General features: G+C 42.3%; 1 protein-coding gene across 2 annotated transcripts in view; it reads right to left on the reverse strand.

Moving 5' to 3' along the window:
- Positions 1–1,031: 1,031 nt before the first annotated feature.
- The window catches only part of LOC308296138 (transducin-like enhancer protein 1), a 47,326-nt gene continuing 25,857 nt past the window's right edge, over positions 1,032–22,500 (reverse strand). For both annotated transcript variants that reach the window (XM_080739290.1, XM_080739289.1), the window contains exons 9-20: positions 21,783–21,896; positions 21,284–21,337; positions 20,445–20,594; positions 20,097–20,235; positions 16,642–16,847; positions 11,433–11,509; positions 10,641–10,890; positions 9,802–10,049; positions 5,852–5,999; positions 4,235–4,385; positions 3,611–3,687; positions 1,032–3,429 (exon numbers count right to left, since the gene is read on the reverse strand). In XM_080739290.1, the coding sequence (XP_080595416.1) occupies positions 3,322–3,429; positions 3,611–3,687; positions 4,235–4,385; positions 5,852–5,999; positions 9,802–10,049; positions 10,641–10,890; positions 11,433–11,509; positions 16,642–16,847; positions 20,097–20,235; positions 20,445–20,594; positions 21,284–21,337; positions 21,783–21,896 (1,722 nt within the window). In that variant the 3' untranslated portion in view covers positions 1,032–3,321. The remainder of the gene's footprint in view (positions 3,430–3,610; positions 3,688–4,234; positions 4,386–5,851; positions 6,000–9,801; positions 10,050–10,640; positions 10,891–11,432; positions 11,510–16,641; positions 16,848–20,096; positions 20,236–20,444; positions 20,595–21,283; positions 21,338–21,782; positions 21,897–22,500) is intronic.

Here is a 22,500-nt window from a genome sequence, read left to right on the forward strand (position 1 = left end):
TGCGGGATTCAAGTTCAGGAGAGTTTGGATGAGGCAAATTCACTTGAATGCTGCCTTCAAATGGCATGGAAAGAGGGCATTTACATTTCTTTCACCATATAGTAAAATCTGCATTCATGGTCTGGAGAGGGAACTTTTTACAGACAGATAAAAACGGCAGGGGCTCAAGCCCCCTTTGATGTCAATGTGTGCACGTGCCTGACACCAGGAGACAGAGAGAGAGAGAGAGAGAGAGAGAGAGAGAGAGAGAGCGCAACACTGTCTTTTATGACTACTGAACAGCTGCAGTAGCTACATTAAAATGAGTCATGAAGGCCAAAGGTCCCAAATGGGCTAAAACACCACTACAGTACAAAACAGACCATGCTGTAATGCAACTATTAAAGTGATACAAATTACTGTCAGACAGTGCTGATGTAATACAGTGATGCTCAGATGTTTTATGCCATTAACGTACCACATCAAAACTATTCAAACTGATTTCTTCATTTCAAACATTCATACAATACACACCTTGCAGTAAATTGCTTGATAAATTACAGTAAGCATATTATCATACAAATGAACATGAAAATAATCATTGTAAACTACCTACAAACCCTACACACAAATATCTGCAAGTATATACTGTATATATATGAGTGTGCGTGTGTGTTTTGTGGATAATGTACCAATAACATCAGCACACAAAGACTTTGATATGATAACTTATGTTACATTATTCCTATTTGCTGCACTTTACTCACAAGAAAAAGATTTTCTAACATAATAGAGCCGAGCACATTTTAAATCTCTGGAGGGAGGTTATTTGGATAAGATTAGTTACTAATGAAGTATATTTTATAACAACACAAAAACCAAAGCATCAAATAAAAATGCATGCCTTTATAACTTACCTTTGAGTAAATATTTCTTTATACTGTCCTCATTCAGCGTAATGCTCCAACCCCGCCGAGTCATATTCCTTGTATGTGCAATCCTGGCAATAGAAATAATTCTGATAATGATTCTGAAATGAAGGAAGACTCCAGTTAGAAAAAAAAACATTTATTGTCTAGTCATCATTTTATATTAGCTAGCATTAAGACCATTTAGTGTTTCTCCATGTTAGATGTTTCTTTTAATTGTAAAAGACGTACAAAAAAAGCAGTTCATTATTTCTAAATTGTGTACGGTAAGAAAAAGAACAAAACAAATATGTACAATTATTTTTTACAAACGTTCAATAGGTGACAGAAACCAAGAATTACTAGAAAAAGACCAACATAAAACTGGCCACAAGGTCATGAAATCAACAAGTGACAGAACTGAAGCAGACCAACTCACATACCAAACTTGTATACCATAATGCTTGTGTTCAGTCAAAGTTCTTTTTCTTAAAAGAAGTTGAAAAAACATTAAGGGATGATACGGTTTTGCTTGTTTCAAGAATATTAATTTATTAATAAAAATGTCAAATATATATATTTTTTTTAACTTTTATTCCAACAAGTGAAATTGTGAATTATAGCACCCGGTTGGCCAATTTTCTTCAACTTGTTTCAAGAAGAATTTCAAGACAAAAATCAAGTCAGACGATAACATAAACATTTTGGAGCCTGCCTCTGAGATAGGACCAGGTCAACCAGCCAATAAGAAGTTGTCTCTCTGAGGCAGGACCAGGCTAGCCAGCCAATAAGACATCATGTGTTTCAAAGGAGGATGAAAGGCGAAGCTTAAACCTTAAAAGAGGTTTAAAACTCGTTTTAAATTCACTTCTGAGTTCTGACTACTCAGTTTCTGATCATTTAAATCAAAAGCAACTTTCCAATGGGAACAGCAAATTCTTCTTGAATATCGTTTTGAAAAAAAAAAAAAAAAAGGACCCCAATCCGGATGTATGTACATTGTTGAGGTCAGAGGCTCAATTCTTTTCAGGGACTGGGGCAAAAATCATACATGTTAAGAACACAATAAGAACCAGACTGTTTGTTCGTCTGAAACAGCGGCCCAGTTAGCAAAACAACAAAACTGCTTCTTTGGGGTCAATTCAGTGACGCAACTCAAAACGGAACAACTTGAAGGAAAAATGACCTTCTCTACTGTCCTCTAATAGGTGTGATAAAACGCTCTCCATACCGTCCTATTATAGGTGTGATAATCACTCCATAACGTCCCATTATAGGTGTGTTATAAGACTCTTCGTACGGTCCCATTGGGTGTGATAATAACACTCCTTACGTCCTCTCACAACTATAACAACAACAGTGGTGAACGATAGTGCTTTGTGTTGATGGCCCATAAGTCAGTGTTTCTTGTTTCAGCATGGTTTAATTTGGTGGTTTAATTGGTTTCAGTATAGTCAATATGGTTTAATTGGGTTGAGTATGGCCTGATGAGGCAGCAGCTTCAGTAGGATAAAACACACTCCATATAATGTCATCTTACAGGTGGAATAAAAGACTGTCCACACTGACCTCTTACCATAACTATAATGACGACCGTGGTGAGCGTGGTGAACGTTGATATTTCTCTGCCTACTGCATGCTCCTACCGAACAGTGAGTGGGCATGGGTATGTAGCTGTTTTTTGGACAGTTAGTGCTACGACAATGTTAGGTGTTAGGTTTTAACCGTTTGATCGTAACATTGTCCTAACTCTAGCTGAACAGTGTCTAAGAGTCTAACAGCGAGCTGAGGTCAAAAGGTCATTATCCGGGACAGAGCAGACAGGTCATCAAAACACTGAACATTCATTGTCTGGAACTCAAGATAAAAAGATAAAAAAACAAAAACAAAACAAGCATCAACATTTGCATTGCGATATCCAACTATCCAGCCGTCAGTCCATCAGTTCATCCAGTCTGATCAGTTCATTTTTCATCCAGCGGTTTCCATATCCGTTCCCAGTTTGGTTCGCTGGGGTATTGTCACAGACGACCGTCTGTATTTTGTTCGATCCAACGTCCCAGATCAGAGTTAAAACAGTAGAGTGAGCCCCTTTGGTTCAGTCAGTGCCTGGTCCTGGTAAATGATCCCAGTGCGGTCCTGATCATTTCATGTCCATATTTATAAATTTATATATACACTGTACGTCACAGTTCCTCTGCTCACATTAATGTCAATTGTTTCCTAACCAGGCATTACGGAGGTAATCCTAGAGACGCCTTGGATATGTGCATGTACAATGTACCTCTCTCTCCTCTCTGCGTCTCCCTTAGACAAAGTAGTAGAAAAATTATGGAATGTCCCATCACAGTTACTCCGTTCCTTCCTGGTCCCATGAGGAGGTTTGCGTTAAAATAAACAAAACTAAAATAATAGCTCCTGTCCTTTTAACTCCTCAGTAGATGACCTCGTAGACGGTGGCCTTCTTGTCCCCTGAACCAGTGACGATGTACTTGTCATCCACGGAGATGTCACAGCTCAGCACTGAGGAAGATTCTTTAGACTATGGAGGGAGAGAGAGACGTCACTTATCCAACGAGGGCTGTATGCATGATCTAATATCCATGACTGAATTTGCAACATTTTCTTTTATTTTTATGGAACAATAATTAATAAATCAATCACAAGGAAAATAATCATTAGTTGCAACAACAAGCATTCCCACTCCAATCAATGCTTCCTACCTGGAATATACTGGCACCGTAGGGCGTCCTCCATGCATTGAGTAGGTTGTCCTTCCCTGTGCTCACAAACCATTTACCTGAGGACACAGACAAAATGAATGAATTATGTCAAATCTTCCGTCCGTGACAGATTTTAGATTTTGTTTTTTTTACACACCATCATAATGTTCTTATTTTTATCACAAGACCCAATCAACTGAATGTCAAGTCTCCAGGCTTTCTTATACGGTATGTAAGACGACCCTTATTTACTACGACACGATATGGCACATTATCCACTAGTACTAGTGGTTCTCAAACGTTTTGCAAGGACCCTCTTAACTGTCTTTTGATTCAAAACCAACCATTATTTTATTCAAAACCAAATTTGGTTGCATTTGAACACTCTCAATAGTTACAGACCTGTTATGGTCATTGAGGGCAAGCACTTAACAGTATGTTTCTGGTAATATTATGGTCCACTCATATTGTATGTTTGTGGGACATTTTTAAAGAATGTCCACCACAAGCCAGCATGGCGATGACCCCTGATCACAGCGATATACATAGAGCTACAGTAGAATGGCTCCTGTCCTGAGTGATGGGGGACAGAGAGAGAAGAAGACAAGAGAGAGCATGTCTTACCGCAGTAGGCAAACTGCAGGGAGAGGACACAGCTCTCATGGAGATGCAGCTGGTATTTGTCAGGTTTAGTGACGTGGAGGACCTCCACGTTGCTGCTCTCCATTCCCACAGCCAGCCACTCTCCTGTGGGACAGTAGCCCAGGGAGAAGATCTGGACGGAGGGGAGAGAGAAGAGAGAGAAAGGTCATTTGGGCAAAATCAGGAGCAGATGAATGGCTATCTGAACTAGGGATGGGACGATAAGCGATATTATCGTTTATCGTGATAAAAAACACTCACGATAATCATATCTTGGAGATTGAATTTATCGTGATATCGTCCTCCGTCATGCACAGGGATCAATTCACAGGAGCTGCATATCCGGTACCACTTAAACCCTCTATAATTGGTAAAAGGCACTTAATATACGTACTTGATAGTTTTTTTTTTTTCACTCCATCAAATTTCTTTGCAAAAAAATAGCCGATCTACAAGCTCACAACGTGGCGCGTTGCGACGCGTTGTGAGCTTGTAGATCAGCTATTATTTTTGGAAAATGTTCCGCCCCAATATAATGAATTTTGATTATCGCGATGATATAGCAAATCGTGATTTCTTTTGTCACAATAATTGTGATATGACATTTTCATATCGTCCATCGCTAATCTGTACATGAACGCTGCTGCTTGAGTCTTTGGAGCATATCACTACAGTTGTTAAGTTCTTACACTGGCTCTCTGTGTGTCAAATAATTTAGTTCAAAATATTACTGTTGGGTCTATAAGCTTTGAGTGGTTTAGGACCAAAATAGAGTTCTGATCTTGTGAGAGATCATGAACCACCCAGATCTCTCAGGTCATCTGGGAAAGGTCTGCTTTCTGTCCCTAAAACCAAAAGTAAACGTGGGGAAGCAGCATTTAGTTTTTATGCACCAGCAGCACCACATATCTGTTTGCTGATGCCTTTGATTGACTATTTTTTTAATGTTAATGTTCTCTTCTACACTCTAAATGTATGTTATTTTTACTTATTTTGTTTTATGCATCCTAATGACATTATACGTTGCTTGATGGATCTGCGTAAAGCACATTAAATTGCCTAGTTGTTGAAATGCGATACATAAATAAAATGGCCTTGCCTATATGTTGTAATAAGAGTTCTGTTGCATTCATGTAAAAAATAATAATAATAATAATAAGATCGGGGTATTATACACACTTCGGGACATGTTGTGAGGCTTGTAGATTTGTCATTTTTGGTTATTCATTTTAAATATATGATATTATTAAAAGTCTGTAACATTTTTATGATCAAATCGATCAGTTTGAATAACTGTGCACCTGATGACAGGACAGCGAGAGAGAGAGAGAGAGAGAGAGAGAGAGAGAGAGAGAGAGAGAGAGAGAGAGAGAGAGAGAGAGAGAGAGAGAGAGAGAGAGAGAGAGTGTGTGTGTGTGTGTGTGTGTGTGTGTGTGTGTGTGTGTGTGTGTGTGTGTGTGTGTGTGTGTGTGTGTGTGTGTGTGTGTGTGTGTGTGTGTGTGTGTGTGTGTGTGTGTGTGTGTGTGTGTGTGTGTGTGTGTGTGTGTGTGTGTGTGTGTGTGTGTGTGTGTGTGTGTGTGTGTGTGTGTGTGTACATGCCTGTGAGGTGAAGTCATGCTGCTGGAGCTGCCGGCCCTCCCTCAGGTCCCAGGAGCGCACAGTGTTGTCCAGGCCTCCCGTCCACAGCTTGGTGCCATCGTTAGAGATGTCGATGCAGCTGGCACCGTCCGTGTGACCCTGGAACTGCCTGCATGATGGGACACGTACAGTACAGGCTAAGTAAGAGGTTCCAAAACCTTTCAGGTCAAGACCCAAAAGAAAAATTAAGACGTTTGGCCGAGACCCAAACAAGTGAATTTTTTTTTATAAAAAATCTTTTGAAATGAGTATTTTTTGTGTAAGAAAATAAAATAGGGTTTTTTCTCTCTAGTCATGAAAAAACGTGTCCAACTCAAATGCAGGAAATGGTGGGACATCTGGGCAATCCTAATTTGGGTGCCCACTCATCCAGTTGTCCAGGTGCCCCTAGTGCCCAGATGTCTCCTCCCCTAAGTGCCTACTTTTCCAGGTGCCCACTCATCCAAATGCCCACATGTCCCTACCTAGTGCCCAGATGTCCAGGTGCCCACTCGTCCAGATGCCCAGTCATAACACAAATAAGGTGCCAAATGTCCCTAGTTCCCCCCTGACCCACTAGTATTCGTAATTTCTTCACATTATGTTCCGTTGTGTGTGTTTAGAGTTATGTTTCCTGCATTTCTGGATGAGCAGGGAACATAGAACCTTTTTTTATTTGAGTGGGGAACATAGAACCTTTTTGCCAGACCCAGGGGGTCGGCCTACAAAAGGCTTTGTCGGTCTGTCGGTCTGTCGGTCGGTCGGTCGGTCCCTCTTTTCCTCAGTGTGCCTGTGTTTGCCTCTGACTGCTCATCTGCCCCTCCCTTCCCTTGCTCGGCTGATTGCCTTGAGTGCCGTCACCTGTACAGGACCAGCTGAGTTGAGTTGGCTGACGAGCTGCTGACACTATAAATTCCTCAGCCCATCTACAAGCTCAGAAACATTTCCAGCTGCTCAGCCTATACAATCCTGTGTGTTCATGTGTTAGTTCAGTGCCATACTAGTGAAAACAGCCGATCTACAAGCTCTTGCTATTAAGTGTTGAAAATGTTCCGCCCCAACTCTGTCAGAGTTCCCCTTACATTTGTTAACAATACAGGCTCTCCTGATGAGCGCAACCTTTGTTTCGTCAATAGCCCTGTGCAGGCTCTAATGGCTTCCCTGTCTTAGTCCTCTGCCTGTCTGACTGTCACTGTCCTGTTTTAGTCCTCTGTCTGTCTGACTGTCACTGTCCTGTCTCTGTCCTCTGTCTGTCTATCACCCCCCCCCCCTTCCCCATGGATCAACACCTTATCGTGGTGGGGAGGTTTGCGTGCCTTAAGGATCCCACGAGCTATACCAGCTGGAGTCTTGCACTCCTGCCAGCGTCACGCTTGCCGGACAGGTCAAAGGAGAGAGGCCAGACTAAGATTGATCCACCCCCCCCCCCCCTTCCTTGCATTCTGATTTTCATTGCGGGTCTGGCAGAACCAGGTGACCTGGTCTAGTTTTATTTGAGTGGGGAACATAGAACCTTTTTTTATTTGAGTGGGGAACATAGAACCTTTTTTTATTTGAGTGGGGAACATAGAACCTTTTTTTATTTGAGTGGGGAACATAGAACCTTTTTTTATTTGAGTGGGGAACATAGAACGTTTTTTGAGGAGGTAAGTGGGGAACATAGAACGTGTGTGACAAAGGACCTTTTTTGGGGGGGTAAGTGGGGAACATAGGTACGGTCCTGCTGGTATGCTAAGTTATGCTTATAATAATACAAATAGACTCCGTACACTGTTGTTAGGTCCCACTGTTTATAGCAGATCAACTTTTCAATCCACAAAGGATCCTGATGAAGAACCTTTGTGGATCAAAGCCCTGAAAGCGGTATGATAAAGTATAACATAACAGACATAACATGCAATGGGTTTCTCGTCATTTTATTTTGACGTTTCAGTCTGAAACGTAGCCTCAACCAATCAGAAGGTCTCATCCCTTCAGGCTATGGGACACTGTTATCACAGCTGCCATGTGCCGCAGGGCTACTGGGCTAGTGTTTCTTTACAAGGGAGAGTGAGACGGTCAGTGAAGCATGTTTGACACTAATGTTTTCAGATAATAATTTTAGTGTGCTGATTAGGTTTAAAATTCAAAACGGAGCAGCTATGTAATTAAAATCAGCTGTGTATGAAGCAACGTGCAGCATCATCACGCAGTATGTCTTCGTTTACAGGAAGTAAACCTTTGATATAAAATACACAAAAATTGATGCCCATATGATGACCATGTATATGTTCTAAAAGTGTGAAAAACATTTCACCAGGTCTTTAACTCATTCCCTGCCAGGCCCGATAGTCCCGAGATTATTCCAATGTCTTTCCCCGCCAGGCCCGATAGTCCCGAGAATTAAAAAAAAAAAATGTCAAAACATTTTTTTTTTCAAGACCCCAAAAAATGGAGTAGGCATGATAGCAATCGCGAAATTGCATGTTTAACCCCCATAGCAACCCCATCTTTCAAGCATGGCAGCCATTTTGGCAGCCATCTTTGTTAAACATAGTGGCTGTTATCTCATGAATGCCTGAACGGATTTCCATTCGGATTTTTTTGTTTGAAAGCTGTGAGCAATGTGGACACACGTGGTGCATTATCTAGGCATGGGTGTGCATGATCCGTGCACACCCAATTACATGGAAGTCTATGGAGACGAATGGCAGGTGGGAGTACGGAGGTATGTTAAAATGGCGGTCAATGTGTTAACATGTTCTAAGTTGGTAGTGGCTAGACATGTAAAGGACATATTTATATGCACATTAAGTCTCTGATGCCTTGTTACTAAGCAGAGACACATTCTTGTGAAAAAACAAATATAATTACACAGAGAAGAGAGCTTGTTAAATTACTTCAAGCTGTTCCTTCTAACTGGCTTTGAATTCATCTATACTGTGATTAAGGACTTGTTGGTCCACCCTGCCTCTTTCAAGAAAATCAATATTCATACTGACACACAAACATGAAAATCATCATTTGGTTTAACATATGCTCAGCAAATGCAGCAATGTTTCACAAGCACACATGACAGGCTTAAACAAACAGACAGTAAACCGTTAAACAGACGTCATCTTCAAGGGGTGAATTGACATTATGTGTGAAAAAAAAACTAAATATTTACCCAAATATATTTGGATTGTACGTTTCTTTTAGGCAAGGGAGTATGTTATGGTCCATGGAGGAGGGTAAATAACTTTTACAGCATCATCCAGCTTAGTTGGGGAGGGGGGGCTGTCAGGGGTTAAGTGTGGTCAAAAATGGCTAAAATGCCCCTGAGCTGTGTGTAATGTAGTGCTCCACAGCTTGGCATTGTCACGTCTTAAAATCTAAAATGACACAGATCCTTCCCCGGTTATAACAGTCACAGTTGAATTGATGAGTGACAATACCTATCGATGGCTACTTGGCTAGCACAGAACATAGCACTGATGCATGCATGCATGCACCTCCTGCTGTACAGGTAGGTGGGACACAAAAATAAAAATAAACAATAAATAAATACAATTCACAGGAGGCAGGCAGTGATCACCCCATGTGCACTCATCTGCAACAAACCAGGAAAGCTCAAACTGGCCAATGGAAGCCAAGCTACAAGTTCTGTGAGTGCAGGGGACTCCCTCTTCCATTGGTGTGTCGCCCAGGTTGCGCCTAAACGCTAACATTTAACGTCACAAAAACTATGCCTAAAACCAACTTTAACCCTAACCTCGCAAACACTATGCCTAACCTCACATAAATTATGCCTAAATCAAAGCTAAAACACTAGGAAAAGAGACTCTCCCGTGAATGCAGAGCAGGAGATACAGGTATAGGTAAAGCTCAGATACATGTTGACTCGCGAATCCACATATCACTTGCTAAAGCCGTTTTTTTAAATTGTATTGTACATACAGAGCTTCTCTTACCTAACCAATGTCTGATTGTGTAAATCCCAGACTGCGATGTTTCCGTCGCTGCAACACGAGAAGCAGACCTTGGAGTCGGGGCTGATGGCCAGGGCATAGCATGCTGGTGCCGACGATGTTAACTCCGCCTTAATCCTTGGAGTAGGTGTGGCCAAGTCCCAGATTGACAGTGTGCTGGCCTCGCCTCCCACGATAAGCGTCCGACCATCAGGTAGAAGACGACAGGAACGGATGTAGTTGTCCCGGTTCTGCACAAAATGGGCTCAACTTAAAACTTCATGCTTAACACTTGTATTTCATATATCAATACATAGATAGTTTAAAATCAAAGATATTCAAATGTTGAGCCAAACTACCACCACATTAATGAGTTTGTAGTGTTTGTCCATATCAAGAGTTGTAGTGGTGTCAGGAAAAGTGGGTATACTCTTATATCATCCAATCATTTCAAGATGGACTGTGCAGTAAATAAACTGCATCCTGTGTAAAACATGTGTGTATGGGCCAGTAGTTTGCACCACCACCATGGCCACAAAAAGTGAAGTGAGCATGTACGTGTCGTGCACACACGTCTTCCAACTCCTCACTCATAACAGAGGCAAGCTGCCACACAGGGTTCCACACACTAAAATACACTAGTCTCAGGGTCAGGATTTTCTGGATTTTTCAGTACAGCTTCTAGGATGACTTGTATCCACCTCGACACAAGATTGATGTGTCAAGGTGGATACAAGTCATCCTAAGAAAGGATTCCTTTAGCCATTAACATGCACAAAGCATGCTCTCTCTCTCTCTCTCTCACACTCGCCCCCCTGCCATTCCCCATTTCCCCCGCTCACCAGGCAGTCGAGCTGCGACACGGGGCTCTTGTTGCCCGGGTGACTTATGTCCCAGACCTTGACGCAGCCCTTGCCACCGGTGTAGACGTGGCGGGTGGGGTTGCTGATGGTGACAGCGCACACCACCTCGCCGTGGTTCAGCGTGTTGATCTGGCGGGCGTGGCGCGGGATGCCCGGGCCCACCAGCGCGTCCGGAGGGAAGGGCACCGGCTGCATCTGGCCGTCCGCCGCCACGTGGAAGGAGTAGGCCCTGATTGGAGGAGAGAACCAGAGCGATGAGGAGGAGCAGAGCGAGGAGGGTGACGTAAGGTGGGAGTGAGGAAAAACAGACGAAAGCATCCGTGTCATTTTAGATTTTTGCGTTGAGTATTCAAATCTGCTATTTTTGAAAAATCTTGAAAGTGTGAGATTTAGAAGACATTAATGTAGAATCAGCCTCCGGTCTCAATGAGTTAACCCATTCAGGCCGGGAACACATTTTTGTGTAATACAGTACATGTACAGTATGTAGCAACATATTTGTTTTTGTAATTTTTGTAATAATATTTGAAGATTATCAGAAAACTTTGGTCGGGCCTAAATTTAAGATAGTAAAGTACAGGTAAAAAGATGAGGTGGACGATAGGGAGTTTTACCATTTCTTTGCCATGAATCTATTACCAAGAAGAATATCATGTCAAAATCATAACACACACACACTTTCCTTCTCTCTCTCTCTCTCATGCGCACACACACGCGCGCCACACACCTTCTCTCTCTCTCTCTCTCATGCGCGCACACACACAGACTTACGGTTTGCCTCCAGGGATGCCTGATAAGCTGGGGGGCATTCCAGGGACTCTCATGTGAGGATGGGGGTCAAAACCAACCTTGGAGAGGGAACACACAACATATGTGCTCAGTACAAACACAACACACCCTGGGGGAGTTCAAAAGAGTTCAGAAATGGTCATGAGCTCAGAATAAATACACTTGCACACGTGTTCACGCATGCAGGCACACTGGGGCTGCACCGTTACATTATCTTCTTAGCGATTCGTTCTAGCGATTACTCTTTTGCTTAATTGAAAAGTGCAGAGTTTGTATCCTCAAAAATTGTTTAGAAATGTATTAGTTCTCCCCTTCAATAATACCAATTGGTATTGTATTTTATATTGTTATCATTGATTAGTCACCGTTACAACGAGGTATAGCTAAACGTGTGGGAAGCACCCCCCAAAAAAAGTAGCATTGCGTTAACCTCGCATCATTCGTTTTAAACAGGCTGCGTGATCCGGTCAAGGTGTGTCCTAAACCGGAAACGGGCAGAGGAAGCAGCGTCGCTTTGTTTTGGTCCCCCCCGTTTGTTTCCCCGATCCCTATTTAAATGCTCAAGAAGTGTAGTCTTGCCAGTTTCCAAAATAAGCAAAACTACGCCGCATCAAGCGTTTTATTGGGTAGGCCCTAAAGTTATGCCCTTGAGCGCAGGGAATACGTTTGGGTTAAAACAGTTTCAGGTTTTGTAGTTGTGTATGCTCCAAGCAGCAACGCTGCCCCCATGGAAAGATGCCACGTTAGTCCCTTCAGGATAAGGGGCAATAGGGCAAGCGGAGGCTGGTGTTCGGAACCTTCTTTATTTCTATTGTAAATCTGCTATTTTCACTCGGGATATTTGACTAAATTATTAGCATTATTAGAAAGCACAAATAAAAAAAAATTACTTGAGTTTTTGCGACTGTAGGTCGCAAGTTTACTATGAGAAACACATGTCCAAGTCTGTCTGGACGTGTACACATCTTTACGGTCTATGGGTTTGCTAATCTGACATCATGCTCTGATGTCACTGTGATGTCCGGTACATCTTGTCCACGTATCCGTGTATCTCTGAAGGTCACGCCTGACACTGTGATTCCCCTGACACATCACTGTGACATCACAGGTGACATCACCTATGTAAAACTCCATATATGGGTATTCCCCAGAATCCATTTTATGCCCATATATGAAGATCCCTGATGTCATCGATATATATCACTGGCCAGATGGCCAACTTGGCCAAGATATGGCCCATATCTGTGTGGCTGGTTCAGATAGGGATCTCCATGTATGGGCATAAAAGATAGTGTATGTTGTGATGTCATGGGAACCACTCTAACAGAATCCCTTTTATGCCCATATATGGAGATCGCTGATGTCATCAATATTAAGCCCATATCTAACAGGACTTCATATGGGAATGCCCATATATGGAGGAAGACAGCCCATATCTGTGTGGCTGGTTCAGAAAGGGATCTCCATGTATGTATATAAAAGTGATGTACTATATACAGTACATGGATCTCCATATATGGGTACCAGGCCACCAGGGGTCTCCATATATGGGTAACTGGTCTGATATACATCACTGGCCAGATGGCGAAGAATTTGGCGCGACAGGGCGAGGTCACATGTCGCCCTGAGGCGTCTTACTAGTAAGTAACTGTACAAAGACGTAACAAGAAAGCTTGAAACGGAAGCAAACTAGAAGCAGTGCTCTTCCGAGCACAGGTCTCCACCAGGCCATGCGTCCTGGTGGTGCTACTGTATAATATGCCAATGTAAAAAGGCTGGCATATGTTCTTCACCTTAGACCTTTCATGGCAATCGGACACTGCATGCATGATTTGAGGCATTGTGTTCCAAAAATGTGTTTTGCTAAAGTCTACCTGCTGGTGGCGCTATAACAGGCCAACATGAAAAGGGTAGCATTTGTTCCTTGACATAGTGGGAACATGCAGTGATGTCATTACGTGCGCGTCCCGCGTCTCTGACGCATTCACGTTGCCTAGAGACGCATTCACGTCAGTGTTCTGGGGTCCCACGGACGCATCACCTCCATTGGAAAATAACTTGGAATAAAAAAAGAAACTGAAAAGTATCCAATTAAAATATAACTTACAAATGTAAACGTTTGCTGACGGCGTCACGTGTATTTTCCGACAGCATTAAATTCATGATATTGTATTTATTATGTTAGTGTATACTGAGTGAGTCTGCTCACTGCTCAGACAGCGACCCCGCCTCCTCTCCCCCTGTCCTCTTCATCCTCTTCATTCAATAACAACTGGATGCACGCGCTATAGTTAGTTTATAGATGTGGTGGACATTGGACAACGTGTTGAAGCCACACAGGTCTTCATTGCGTCTTTACAACAATAGCGACGATTAACGCCGTGGTGAACATGGTCAAATAACCTTTATTGGCTCAACTACAACACGGAGGAAGCAAGCTAGCCTAGCATGTATGCTATCTGAGACAGTATGTATGTAGCCTAGGCTGCCTAACTGTTTGATTGATTATAGCGTTTTCGTGGCGGCGCCGTCCCTGTGGTGGTCCGCCGGGGCCGCGGACCACCGCGGCCGCCTGTGCCTTGCCCTCCCGCATCCATAGAGGGGCGGCACGTCCCTCTATGATCAACCGTTCAAAACAAAAGTAGCCGATCTACAAGCAATCCCAATCTACTGTTTTTGACCCAGTCCACTGGTTCTCTGTACAGCAGAGCAAACACAAGCACGGCAGATAGCATTTCCCCCATTCCATAGAAGCAGTAACAGTACAAACAGGATACATCTCACTGAGAAGATCCATATATTATCGATGTATATAAAATAACAGGTGGCTGTTGATTATGAAGACTCGGTAAAAGCTTCTATCTGCGCCCCCAAGTGGTCAACATCCGATATTACCGGTGAACATAACCATAATAACCAATTCAATGCACTTTGTCCAAAATGACATGACGTGTTGAATTTTTGTGGGACCCATAAAATATCCCTGGGACGCATCCGAAAGACACTCCTTGGGTCCCGGGACTCATTACATTAAAAACCTATTAACATCACTGAACATGTGTGGCAAATTTCACGGTAATCGCAAGCTGCGTTGATGATTTGAGACATTTTATTCAAAACAGCCCGATCCTATAAACTTTGGAAGCCAATCTTAGCCAATGAAGATGGAATATGGAAAATCAGATGGATCGGACTTGATCACATGACTATAGAGATACTGTGTACCGATTTGCATGATTTTTGGATAAAATCTCAAGGAATAATAGGAAAAATTGTGTTTTACATAAGTCGGCCTCCTGGTGGCGCTATAAAAGGCTGATGTGAAAAATGCAGGGAAAGGGTTTTTCCTTGGCCTCTAGGGAATGCGCTTACAAAGTTTGAAACTGATCGATGGAGTTATAGGTAAAACCACAAATCGGCCTGTTATAGCGCCACCATGAGGCTGATTTCAAAAAATTTAAGTGGCATTTCTTCTTCGACCTAGTGGGAACGTGTTTGCGCGATTTCATGATAATTGCACTTTGCGTTTGGGATTTGAGGCATTTTGTTCCAAACGGCTCAATCCTACAAACTTTGGAAGCCAATCTTAGCCAATCAGGATGGAATATGAAAAATCGGACAGATCCGTGTCGATCACATGACTGTCGAGATACTGCCTACCGATTTGTAGGATTTTTGGACAAAATCTGTAAGAGTAGTGCACAGAAATGTGTCTTGCGAACATCGGCCACTAGGTGGCGCTAAAAAAATCCCATTTGAAAAATTTAGGCCAGAGGTTCTAGATTGGCATCCAGGGAATGTGTGTGCTCACTTTGGCAGCGACCGGGCCAACGGCGACTGAGATTAGCTGCACACAAACTGCGAGGACACACGGACGGACACACGGACATACGGACATACGGACGGACGGAGGGGAAAACATACTCTCCCCCATGCCTTCGGCTGGTGGAGACAACAATAATACCCTATATGAGTATGTCAGCAGACATACTGCTGTTGGTACTTAACTCCTTTAACACCTGCGCGCGCTCCACGCACACACACACACACACACACACACACACACACACACAAAAGGCTCTTCCTTAAACATCATACAGATACACACACATCTGCCTGAATAAACACAGCAATAAGAACACTGTGCTAATACAGCAAATGAAGTGATGAGGTCATTGCCGGTAATGGACACTAAGATACGAACCTACACTGACTTCAAGCTCTGTGTAAACATTCACACACTTAAGCACTGAAATGTAAAACACAGCTGTGCAATTATTGACACTCTCAAGCACACAACGTACAACAATTAAGGTCTGAGTGTAACAAATTGCTTCTAGGAAGTCAATCAATCATCTAATGGTGATTATATAACTTCTCTGCAGTATGTCCATATTGGCTGACACTTGCAAATACAAAAGACAATAGAAAATAAACAAGACAGAAAGAGTCTCCCTTAGCCACTTTCAACCTGGCATCCCTATTTTGGTCATGTCATTATAGGTTAGAAAATACAATCAGTATTTTGAGCATGTAAAAAAAAAAAAAAAAAGGAGTCGATCTACGAGCTTGTTTTATCTTGTAGATCCGCTATTAAGCAACCTACAATGAAGTATATAATGCTTAAACGAATTGATTACAAAGGTATAAACAAAAGAAACCTTAAAAATAATAATTTAAATAATAATAATAATAATAATGTACGCTGTGGTATGATCAAGTAGGGCAGTAATTTCCACAAAAAGCGATTCTCTTACAACAGTGGTCCTCAACCTGTGGGTTGGGACCCCCAGAGGGGTCCCCACATTATTTTGGGGGGGTCCCAAGATGATTAACTTAATGTGCAACATTGTTTTCTCACTCAACAGTAAACAAACCAACATAAAGTTTAAGTAATTCAATGACTTTTTAATACCTCTAAAATGACATATTAAACATGGGCCAAATTGTCAAATATTAGAGGCAAAAATTGTGAAAATAGCCGATCTACATGATCACCACGCAAAGCGCTGTGAGCATGTAAATCGGATATTTTCACAATAGAACCGCGTTATCTACAATGTAATTCCTCAGCTCTTAGTGCTCGTCAGGGTGGGGGGGTCCGGGCCCCAGTTAAAATATGATTATTTTGGTGGTAGTGGCCTGAAAAGGTTCAGAACCACTGTCTTACAAGGCCTGTGATCCTACTCACCATGGGAGAGCGTCCGTAGGCGGCCTGCACCGCGGCGGCGGCGGCGGCAGCGCTCATCTGAGGTGACATGTTGTGTAGTCCAGCAGCGTAGGCAGCCGCACCGGCTGCTCCGGACAGGTCCCCATTCATCCCTGCTGCATGGGGCAACATACCAAACGCACCCGGGTACGGACCGGGAACAGCAAGGGGGGTCCGCAGACCTGCAGCTGAGAAGGGGGGAGAATTTACTCAAAATATTCAAGATGAGGGCATTGATCATGCTTTTAAACTGTTAAAAGCTGTGGTTCTCAAACCCCAATATTGACACATATTTAGCCCCATTTGAAAAGATATGCCAGGGACCCCCCATAAGAGAAGATATTTACAGTTATAGTAGTGATTCTCAACCCTTTTAGTTCCAAGGACCCCCAATTTGATTTGCATTAGGGCCACGACCCCTGCTTGGTACCGTTTTGATCTCTGGGACCGCCAATTAGCACTGTAGTAGTGACAGGGTGTTCCACAAGCACAGAGGCTCTAATGTACAGCCATTTGGCCAGCAAGCCAGCTACTTTTCTACTGTATTTTTATATACAATTTTATTATGTTAAAGTGTTTCTCCTTTCTGGTCACCCTGCACCTCCCTACACTATGGGCAGTGAGCTTTGCATCAGGTGCATATCCTAAGTCCCTCAGAGCACTTGTTAAGAAAACAATTAAAGCTGTCACTAACTGCATATGTGGACACGCACTTGTCAATCACCCACGAGTGTTTTAACGCTTCGTTCCCTCACATGAGTATTATCTCATCTGGCAGAGTAATTTAAGAGCATGTGCTAATGTTATGCCGATCTGAGTTTAATAAGCTACAGCTGCATGGTGCAAACTAAATTTAATCTAACTACGCCAATGTAGTTAATGTATGTAGGTGGTGGTTGCGTGTTCAGACTGGTCTTACTTTCCATTAAATTATCCAAAACATGTTTGAGCTTTTGTCATGCGTTGCTTCTGTAGACACCATGAGAAGCTATACAAGCCATCAACGCGCCGCATCGACTGTTGCCAGATGTATGCTTCGTCGTACCACAACCGGGTGGCTAACAGAGCAGATCTACGAGACCTCAACGCCTCGTATCCGCACCATGTCGTGGTCATGTAGATCGCCTTTGTTAACTGAGCGACACAGCCAAGCCACGAAATATAAACCAGGCTTGTTCTGCACCGTCTCTAGTGACAGAAAAGTCAGGCACATACAGTGCTGTGTGACGAAAACAAAATTATACAAGATTGCATTGGGATTCATTGGTTAGTTAGGTGATACTGATCATCATTATTACAACAGAATAATGGATGAATAGGCACACAACTTATCATGTGAATGAATTATAATGATGGCCTCAATAAACATAACATATTGATATAGCCCATAGAGGCAGCTTCATCCCTTTCATATACAGTATTAACACATTTCATGTAATCATGTTATTACAGCATATGTAACTGTAAGCCCTACACTAAGTCTAATTTAAGAAAATACTGTCATATTTACATGTTGTGTAATTCCTCTTATTTTTAAAATTTCACCATTCCATTTTTATAATGAGACATAGATCTAACCATTGTGCACAGGATCTAACCATCGTGCACAGGAATGCTACGCACACCAGAGTCTTTGTAGTGGTGCTGGGCTGCCGGCCCATGGAAGAAGGATCCAAACGATAGTCTTCAATAGACAATAAAGTGGCCGCACGCACTGGTAGCCAAAGTGCCAATATTACATTCTGGACGCAGAGTAATGAAAACCTAGAAGCTCTAAGCATCCCCTGATGTAAATATTTAAGCACACAACCAGGGATCTAAGAGGTAGACACCCAACTAAAAAGGGAATGTATTCGTCCTACTGTATGTGTCCTATCCAAAATAATAGTTTTTCATCTGGAGAAAGATACTCATATGAAATGTTAAGAGTAGAGCCATGAAAACCCTGCATGACGCGCATGCACCCGGCAGGCTACCGTTTTGACCCAGCTGGACATTGTGTTGGTGGAACAACCTGCACTGGTTGAAAGGACCATAGTGGTATGAATACATGTCATTGTCTATTCATAGCTTCAGTCATACATCATGCATAAACATTACTGTTTGTACAAAGTTATTAGAAACCAATATCAAACTTAACTGAGTCATTCAGTCACTGTTGACTGCACATCATTATGCGGTTAATAAGTCATGGACGTTTGAATTTCGTTTGTAAATTAATCTTTTCTGCAGGAAATATTCTCTGGCACACAGTTCATAAAATGCTTTATAAAATGCATTAAACGCAATAAATAACATAGCTTAGACAAACTATAACCACGTAATTATATTCAGTGATCTGGAAGTCTCTGCAAGTTTCACACCATACGGAAATTAACTGAATCTAATTGGCTTCCTTGATAATCAAACAAACAGCAGTAAACATTGGGTTGTAGTCAATGGGCTAAAACATGCCAAACCCATCTGATCTCAGATCTGAGACCAGTTTTTCACCTTTCTATAGCTTATCCTAGAATCACGCTCTTACTTTCAGATATCTTTGCAGGGTTGGGTTAAACCCATGCAATGATTTTAATATAAAAAAATGGGATGAGATCCACATACTGGGCCATACTGTAGTGTGTGGCTTCAAGTGGATCTTGGACTTCATGTGGCCAGCCTGTGACTTTCTTTTCTTTGTTTATGAGTATGACTTATCTATGACATAATATACACATTTTAAATAAAGTTAACTATTTAAAAAAAAAAAGAAGGAAAAGGGGGAGAAAGGGTACAGAGGTATTAAGTGGGTCTAATAGCCTGATCGGTCTAGTGGTTTGTGAAAATAGCTCACAGCTCACAGACATCTTCAAGATGGCTTGAGTCACACCATAAAAAAGCTTTAATTGAGATCACAGAATTATCTTTGGTATTAACTCATTCAGAGCCTCAGACATTAACGGATTATAATGTCCAAAGTGCCTCCTTCAGGTCCCATTCACTTGCGTTGTCTTATTTTGAAGGCCAGAAGTCCACCGCGCAATCACTTCCGGTCTGACGTCATCGGATCGTGCGCCGGAACCGATCCGTGTCCACGTGGAGTTGTGTAATGGCCGACCGGGAGCTTTTATAACTGTGTAACATAAGCGAGCATCTGCCTCCATCCTAGCTTCTAAAGTGTAGTTTTGAGATAATGGACATTAAAGATGAGATCCCCCGTCCACCTCAATGTTATGGATGGGACTATTTTGTGCTCGTGGAGCCGTGATGATGCGAAATCAGCGACGGATTTCGTCTCCGGACCGCCGGCGATTCTTCTCGGTAATGTACTCGCCGTTACAGTAATCTATTACTTTTCCCGAGATATCCCGTGAATGGCACTACAGATACTCGAGTACATTTCGCGAGACATCTCGCGAATGGCATTAGATGAGTTAAGATGATTGCACTAGACTTACTGGGTGGGTGTGGCATCTCCATGGAGGAGGGCTTTGATAGGCTTGGCCGGAGACCGGGGGTGGAGCTTGGTCCAGGGGTGGAGTCTCCTCTAGGAGTAGGTGTGCTGGACTTTAGACCCGGCGTGCCCGCTTTGTCTCGCTGCCACAGAAAGAGAAGAGACACTTAATTAATGTCTAATAATAAAGAATGGCATCAACAGAGACCTATGAACTATAGACATGAATGACTACTGACTGGAACCAAGATAAATCGTCACACTCACAGCATGTGAGTTAAGGGTAAGGGAAAGTAGCTCTTGCTAGTCAAATCCATAAATCCATCTACCCATCCACTCTATCTATTCATACCATGGCCATTTCTTTGGATTTGAGGGAAGACGAGCTAGCTGATGAGGCTGTAGAGGCTGGACTACAGGGATCTTTCTTGAGGAGACGTGACTTGTCCAGCCCATTCTCTCTGGGCGAGGGAAGTGGCGTACCACGTGGAGAAGTCGGGTCCTGAGGGAGAGAGGGGAGAACCCATCAATAATGTCTATCCAAGAGGAAGATTCTGTCATTCGGTGATCGTGTCCATACATACATACAAATACAAATATATCAATTCTGTGCTCCATATGAGATTTTTGCTTATCAGCATCGCAAATGTGTCAAAGGTATGACAGTTGTTAGTAATTTAGTTGTAATTAAACCTCAGCCAACTTCTAATTAGTTGTACTTATCATAGCATCTCTATTCAAATTCTTATGACCCTTTTTCATAACTCAAAATGTTGGGAGCGTGTACAGAAAATGATTGTAAACTTGTGATGTGACAGTAAAGATGAAGTTGATGTTGGAAGAGTTGTTTTAATATATTGGCAGCATTTATTCATGTGCAACAATTCTCCATATAATGAAGAGTGAATGGAATCTAGATTGATGACGGAGCACAGAAGCAACAGATAAAGACGATGAACTCTATTTTGGACTTTATGGCCAGATGGGCAATACAACTTAAAATCAATATGACTTTTCTCTCAAACTTTTGGCTCAATTATGATTCATTAACAATTATCTTTGCTCTATAAGCTCACAACGTGTCGTGATGCCAGGTATTGTAGCTATAACCCAAGACTCAAAGTTCAACATCGTTTTAATGAAAACAAAATCTCAAAAGACAAATACACAGAAAATATCAAGTCCACTGACCTCATTGGAGACGTCCACCACTAGATTATCATCACTTTTCTCTCCGTCGCTATCCTGCAAAGACAGTCCATCAGTTAGCAATCAAAGTCTTGTAAATTCCAGTCAGATTGTGTGTAACCAGGCACTTGGCCTGATAGCATTATTCCGTTAATTGGCCGAAAATGAACTGGTTCATCAATGCAATATAAAAACTTATCTTAAATACATTTTTCCTAAAAATGGATAGAATCTTACTCGAACCTGTTGTCCCTATTTTGACAAAAATGGCACATCTACATGCTCATAATGCATTGCAGTGCAACTGTGAACATGTAGATCGGCTGTTTTCGCTGCCAGTTACCACACATACGTTGAAGAGATATAGATCTGCTTATTGACAATGGCAGATCTACAAGCTATTTTTGCAGTGCAACCATTGTAGGATGAAATATGAAACAGGGCCTAAATGGTAAAATATACAAATGCTCACACAAATGAAGAGGTTAGGACTTTATCTTACATAGTGGCTGGAGTCCTTGTCCTCCACCTTGCGTTTTTTAGAGTCGTTGGAGAAGTCTGGACCGTTACGTCTCTTGTCTTGGTTCCTCAGACTGTCAGGCAGTAGTGAGTTACTCTGGAGAGACGGAGGAAGAAACCAACAAGGTAAAGACAACAGGAAAACAGCCACATTTAAATTCAGAGGAGAACCAGAAGTGCAGCGGGGAGGAAATACAAGGAGATGGTGAAGGTACTTAGAAGGAAAGAGCACAGATGAGGAAAGTTTGGAAAAGACAATATGATGATAGCAGGGGTTGAAAATCCCAAGACTGAACATTGTTTTCAGACCATGTCCCAATATAAGATTTTAGAAACATGGTGCGTGCAGCGCACTCCAATATTTGGGGTGTTTAGCTGAAGTTCTGAACTGCCTTCACTGAATGTGTGTGTGCCAATCCATGCTTCATTTTATAGAAGTATCTTCTGAAGTTCTGTTGTATTCTATTGCTAGTCTGGCCAATTCAAATACTCATAACTTGAAATTATTACTGCTTTTTAGTTTGGAGATCACTTGACTAGCGTTTTGATGACTTTGTCATTAACGCCGCAGCCATCGCTATACCTCTGCTCTCAGAAATAGCTCCTATGGAATCCTCAAGACTGAAATCAGACCCCAGGACTGAGAACTTTAACCCCTGTGATAGGGAGAAAGAGAAGGAGAAAAGAACAGGCCCAGAGTG

This window comes from Nannobrachium achirus (assembly GCF_963921795.1).
Source record: "Nannobrachium achirus genome assembly, chromosome: 12".
NCBI lineage: Eukaryota > Metazoa > Chordata > Actinopteri > Myctophiformes > Myctophidae > Nannobrachium > Nannobrachium achirus.